Below are 7,050 nucleotides of genomic sequence, written 5' to 3' on the forward strand. Positions count from 1 at the left end.
CATCATCATCTAAATCATTAATATATATGATAAATAACAACGGATCCAGCACCAATCCCTACGGCACATCACAAGTCACAGGCTTCCAGTCAGAGAGACAACCATCTACTACCACCCTCTGGTTTCTCCCACTAAGCCAATGTTGAATTCATTTGGCTACTTCATCCTGAGTCATGTCTGAGTTAAGTTCCATTTTCCATTCCTTTGCCCACTATCCCAGTTGATCTAGATCCTGTTGTAACCTTAGACAACCTACTTCACTGTCCACCACACCACCAATTTTGGTGTCATCTGCAAACTTACTAATCATGCCACCTACGTTCTCATACAAATCGATAATATAGATGACAGACAACAGGCAACCCAGCACTGATCCCTGTGGCACTCCATTGGTCACAGGCCACTAATTTGAAAAACAACCCTCCACTACCACCCTCTAAATCCTCTCACCAAGCCAATTTTGTATCCAATTGGGTAGCTCACCCTGGATCCCGTGTGACCTCACCTTCCAGACCAGTCTACCATGTGGGACTATCGAAAGCCAAACTAAAGTCAACGTAGACAACATTCATCACCCTGCCTTCGTCAATCCTCTTGGTAACCTCCTCAAAAAACTCAATCAAATTCATGAGACACAATCTCCCATGCACAAAGGCACGCTGACTATCCCTAATCAGTCCTTGCCTTTCCAAATTTAGATAGATACTGTCTCTCAGAATTCTATACAATCACTTTCCCACCACTAATGTTAGGCTCACGGGCTCGAGATCCCTGGCTTGTCCTTGCAACCTTTCCTAAATAAAGGCACAACATTAGCCACCCTCCAATCTTCCGATACCTGACCCATGTCAAAGAAAGACACTGTTACGGACTCAGTGAAAGTCCCTTTAAGATAGAGAGTGTGTGTGTATGTGTGTGGGGCGTGCTTACGTCAATAGAAGATAAAGGACATAATGACCTTGTTGAAGAAGAAGAAGAGAGAGAGAGAGAGAAGGGAGAGAGACACCAGCCTGCTTGTTTTCTCTATCGATGGATGAGAAACAATAACTGTGTTTGCTACTGAAATCCATGTATGGAAGTTGGAAGTAATCCGGTGGAGTTCACTTTGTTGCTGACCTGTAGAAGGAAACAGGTATTTGTGTGTGGACGACCACGATTCGGATGCTTTTCGGGGTGAGGAAGTCACTACCGAGTAAACGCTGAAGTGTCGTTTGGGGTTCCATCGTGGAACATTTGGGTTTCGTATTTACTCTCCCTATGTTTCTCTACGTCTACATCTTACCTTCAGACAACGGTGGTTGTTGAAGAAGCCCTTGCTCATGTTTCACCTTATGGCTTGCGGAACTGAACTTTAAGAACCATTCCGGAACTGGGAGTTTTGGACTTTGTCACACACACACACGAAGAGTTTAGTTTTGGGGTTAACGTTCGAGGTTTAACATTTTTGAATTCTAACATACTAACATTTTTACTTTTATTTTACGTATTATCATAAGTAGTAATTAATAAAATAGTTTTTAACACTGAATCATGCTCAGTGTGTTTCTTTTGTTGCTGGTTCGTGACAAAATTGGGGGCTCGTCCGGGATAGTTCCCAAGGTTAACGAGATTCGTCCGGGATCCAATCCAAAGATTTTTGAGTGTCGTCTGGGATCGTTCCCCAGATTGACGAGATTCGTTTGGGATTCAATCCAAAGATTGTTGAGGGAGGTCTGATAAATTCTTTTTAATTGGCTTGTGTGTGTGGAAACCAGCAGCAATGGATATTAAGGCATTTTTGGAGTCACCAACCCAAAAGGGATTGGAGGTGGCGAAAAAGGATGATCTGATAAAGATTGCTACAAGGCTAAACCTTACAGAAGTAAAGCAATCTATGAGAAAGGCAGATATTCAGAGACTGATAGCTGGCCATTATGTGAAAAAGAAGGTGTTTGAGAAGGAAGTGTTAAAACAGTTTCTTGGCAGTGAAATAGCAATTTCTGAGGCACAGGTGCAGCTGGCAAAGATAGAGGCTGAACGAGAGCAAACCCAGTTAAAGATAGAGGCTGAACGAGAACAAAATAAATTAGAAGCTGAACAAAAGATAACTCAGATGAAGTTAGAGGCTGAACGGGAACGAGAGATAACTCGGATGAAGTTAGAGGCTGAACGGGAACGGGAACTAATTCGGTTAAAGTTTGAGGCAGAGGAGAAGGAAAAACAGAGGCAGCATGAGTTACAAATGAAGCGTAGGAGTTCGGAATCTGATTCTGATGATGGTTTTTCAGCCAGCAGGGAGGTTCGATTAGTCCCTCCTTTTGAAGAAGATCAGGTTGATCAGTATTTCCAACATTTTGAAAAGGTTGCTGTGAGTTCAAACTGGCCAAGGAAAGGATGGGCTCTTATGGTACAGAGTGTGAATAAAGGTAAAGCTCAAAAAGCTTATTCTGCTTTGTCTGCTGAGGATGCAGCTGATTATACCAAGGTAAAACAAGCTATATTGAAGGCCTATGAATTGGTACCTGAAGCTTATAGACAAAAATTTAGAGACTTGAGGAAATCTGCAGATCAGACTTATATGGAATTTGCCAATGGAAAGAGAATATGTTTTGAACGATGGTACATGGCTAAAAATGTAGATGGGGATTTTGATAAATTGAAAGAATTGATATTAGTGGAAGACTTTAAAAGATGTGTTCCAGCTGAATTAACAACATATTTAAATGAAAAGGCAGTGGAAACTTTACAAGAAACTGCTAGGTTGGCAGATGATTATGCTTTAACCCATAAATCCAAATGGGGACAACCTAAAACCTTTCAAAAGAGTTACAAGGACAATCCAGGTAAACCGGAGATTAAATTGGGAGGTAATCAAAAAGGAAAAGATGAAAAGAAGCCAGGGCTGGAGAAACCGGTTGAGCGTACTTGTTATTACTGTAGGAAACCTGGCCATGTGATATCTAATTGTGCCCTTTTGAAGAAAAGGAAGGAAGCTGTGCCCAATGCTTGCCTTCAGGCAATTAAAAATCAAAAAGGTTCAGGAGATGCTGTTAAAGATCAGTCCTTGCAAGAGGTAAAAGTGGAAAAGTTGGAGGAGGTGAGAAAAGAATTCCGTTCTTATGTATCAGAGGGTTTTGTTTCACTGAATGATGAGTCACCCCAGGTGCCAGTGAAAATTCTTAGAGATACTGGGGCTAGTCAATCTCTCTTGCTGGACAGTGTTTTAAATTTTGGTGAAGAAAGTGACACTGGTGAGGTAAATCTAGTGCGAGGCGTTACAGATGACACCATGTCTGTCCCTTTACACAGGGTGATTTTAAAGTCAAAGTTCGTAGAAGGACCAGTCGAGATAGGGATCAGACCTTGGTTGCCAGTGGAAGGAGTTTCTTTGTTATTGGGAAATGACCTTGCAGATGGAGAAAGTGATCCTGTGGTACGGTTAACAACCAAACCAAGGATTGATGAGTCTGAGAATGATCCAGATGTTTACCCATCATGTGCGGTGACTCGAGCTAGGGCTAGAGAATTAGCCAAGACAGACAGTCCGGTGCAGTCTGATGTGGTTCCTTGTGACAGTCCTAAACAGGAAGAAAATTATGATGCCTTATCTGAGACTTTTCTGTCTTCACTGGAGGATCAACATCCTTGTAGTGCGTCTGAATTTAAAGATTTGTCTTTGTCGAGGAAGGATTTTATGGTGGAACAGACAAAGGATCCTGAGTTGACAGAATTGAAAGAAAAAGCTCTCTCATGTGAGGAGATTGAAAAAGTGCCAATTGGATACTATGTCAAAAATGGAGTGTTAATGAGGAAATGGAGATCTCCCCATGTCCAAAAATTTAAAACTCAGTTGGAGAGAGTCTGCCAGCTAGCGAGAAAGAATTTGAAAACCAGCCAGATAAGAATGAAGACATATTTTGATAGACGTGCTCGGCCTAGGACATCTGCAGTAGGGCAAAAGGTGTTGGTATTTTTCCCTAGCCAAAATAATCCATTGCAATCTCGTTTTTCTGGACCCTATGTTATTGAATCTCGAGTGACTGATTTAACATATATAATCAAAACACCAGATAGACGCAAGAAAACACAACTCTGTCATGTAAATATGCTAAAACCTTATTATGAGAGGGATTCAGTTGTGGCCTTGGTGGATGATGTAAAGGTTGTTTCTAGAATGCCTGATGTTGATGTTGAGGAAGGCCAATTTAGACCAAATATTGTTCCATCGAAACTAAAAAAACCAAAATATCATGGAGAACCTTGAAACGAAGTTGGACCATTTACAAGTTTCACAAAAACAACAAATGAAAGAATTAATTTTAAAATTTAAAAATCTGTTCCCAGATGTTCCAAACAGAACATCGATAATTACCCATGATGTTGATGTTGGGGATGCAAAACCAATCAAACAACACTCATATCGAATGAATGTGGAAAAAAGTAAACTTGTTGATCAGGAGATAAAATACATGTTGGAAAATGATATTATTAGACATTCTACTTCAAATTGGAGTTCGTCCTGTGTTATTGTACCTAAACCTGATGGAACTGTTAGATTTTGCACAGATTACAGGAAAGTGAATGCTGTAACAAAGTCAGATGCTTACCCTATTCCTAGGGTGGATGATTGCATAGATAGAGTGGGAAAGGCAAAATTTCTTACAAAGATTGACCTATTAAAAGGGTACTGGTGTGTTCCATTAACAGATAGAGGAAGGGAGATTTCAGCCTTTGTAACCCCTTCTGGATTGTATGAATACAATGTTTTGCCATTTGGAATGAAAAATGCTCCGGCAACATTTCAAAGAATGATTAATTCAGTGATTCATGGGTTAAAACATACAGATGCCTACATTGACGACTTAGTGACTGGGAATGATACATGGGAGGATCACATCTCTGCGTTAGAAAGATTGTTTGAAAGACTTTCCAAGGCTAACCTTACAGTTAACTTGGCTAAAAGTGAATTTGGCCATGCCACTGTGACGTATCTTGGTTATGTTGTAGGTCAAGGCAAGCAAGCTCCTGTTCAGGCAAAAGTTCAAGCAATATCTGAGTTCCCTATTCCCACAGGTACGAGGACTGTTAGAAGATTTATGGGAATGGTTGGATATTACCGAAAATTCTGTAAAAATTTTGCTGATATTGCTCTTCCCCTAACTAATCTTCTGAAGAAGGGAGTAAAGTTTGTTTGGACAGATTCTTGTCAAGAAGCATTTGAGAAGCTGAAAGCCATTTTATGCTACCATCCTGTGCTCAAAACACCTGACTTTGAAAAGCCATTTTCATTAGCAGTAGATGCCAGTGATGAAGCTGCAGGAGCTGTGTTATTGCAGAAGGGTGACCTTGATGATATTGACCATCCGGTAGCTTACTTTTCAAAGAAATTTGATGAGCATCAAAAGAATTATTCCACCATAGAGAAAGAATTACTGTCGCTTGTTTTAGCCTTGCAACATTTCAGTATATATGTTTGCACCGCTCAGAAACCATTGACTGTATATACAGATCATAACCCATTGGTGTTTCTGAGCCGAGTCAAAAACAAGAACAGAAGGCTGTTCAACTGGAGTTTAATTTTGCAAGAGTTTGATCTCATGATAACTCACATTGAAGGCAAAGATAATGTGATTGCTGATTGTCTTTCCCGATGTTAAATGGGAAACATGTATCTGTACTAATCTGATAGTCTGTAGTTGTGTAGCATGATAATTATTAACATTATTAACTGTATGCGCGGTTAAATTTTTCTTGGGAAAAATTTTTTTTTAGGTGGGAGGTGTTACGGACTCAGTGAAAGTCCCTTTAAGATAGAGAGTGTGTGTGTATGTGTGTGTGGGGCGTGCTCACGTCAATAGAAGATAAAGGACGTAATGACCTTGTTGAAGAAGAAGAAGAGAGAGAGAGAGAAGGGAGAGAGACACCAGCCTGCTTGTTTTCTCTATCGATGGATGAGAAACAATAACTGTGTTTGCTACTGAAATCCATGTATGGAAGTTGGAAGTAATCCGGTGGAGTTCACTTTGTTGCTGACCTGTAGAAGGAAACAGGTATTTGTGTGTGGACGACCACGATTCGGATGCTTTTCGGGGTGAGGAAGTCACTACCGAGTAAACGCTGAAGTGTCGTTTGGGGTTCCATCGTGGAACATTTGGGTTTCGTATTTACTCTCCCTATGTTTCTGTACGTCTACGTCTTATCTTCAGACAACGGTGGTTGTTGAAGAAGCCCTTGCTCATGTTTCACCTTATGGCTTGCGGAACTGAACTTTAAGAACCATTCCGGAACTGGGAGTTTTGGACTTTGTCACACACACACACGAAAAGTTTAGTTTTGGGGTTAACGTTTGAGGTTTAACATTTTTGAATTCTAACATACTAACATTTTTACTTTTATTTTACGTATTATCATAAGTAGTAATTAATAAAATAGTTTTTAACACTGAATCATGCTCAGTGTGTTTCTTTTGTTGCTGGTTCGTGACAACACAAAAATCTCCGCAGGGCCCCAGCAATTTCTGCCCTTGCTTCTCACAACATCCTAGGATAAACTTGGTCAGGCCCTAGGGATTCATCTACCTTTCTGTACATCAAGACCACCAACACCTCCTCTTTCATAATATTGATATGTTTAAGGACATCACTATTCTCTTCCAAAATTCCCTAGCTTCCATGACCTTCTCCATGGTAAATACAGATGAGAAGTTTTCTCCCATCTCCCGTGGCTCCACACGTACAAAACCACCCTGATCCCTAAGGTCTCCTATTCTCTCCCCAGTTACCCTTTTATTCTGAGTATACTTATGGAATCTTTTAGGGTTCCCCTTTACCATCTCTTCCAAGGAGTTCTCATGTCTCCTCTTTGCCCTCCTGATTTTCTTTTAAGTGAACTCCTAGATCCTTTATACTCCTCAAAGGATTAGCTCAGGAAGGCACGTTGATCGGCATGGACGAGTTGGGCCGAAGGGCCTGTTTCTGTGCTGTACAACTCTATGACCCTATTTTTCTCTGTATTGGTTGTTCTATCGAGTCTTGTTTTATCAGTTGATAACATTGATCTGAATTAATAAGC

At 40.6% G+C, this 7,050-nt stretch overlaps 1 protein-coding gene across 1 annotated transcript in view; it reads left to right on the forward strand.

Moving 5' to 3' along the window:
• Positions 1–5,684, forward strand: part of LOC127574209 (melanocortin receptor 5-like) — a 286,745-nt gene extending 281,061 nt beyond the window's left edge. The window contains exon 3 of the mRNA XM_052023008.1: positions 4,142–5,684. Coding sequence (XP_051878968.1) covers positions 4,142–4,243 — 102 coding nt within the window. The 3' untranslated portion in view covers positions 4,244–5,684. The remainder of the gene's footprint in view (positions 1–4,141) is intronic.
• Positions 5,685–7,050: the final 1,366 nt, after the last annotated feature.

Source organism: Pristis pectinata, chromosome 9 (genome assembly GCF_009764475.1).
Source record: "Pristis pectinata isolate sPriPec2 chromosome 9, sPriPec2.1.pri, whole genome shotgun sequence".
Classification (NCBI taxonomy): domain Eukaryota; kingdom Metazoa; phylum Chordata; class Chondrichthyes; order Rhinopristiformes; family Pristidae; genus Pristis; species Pristis pectinata.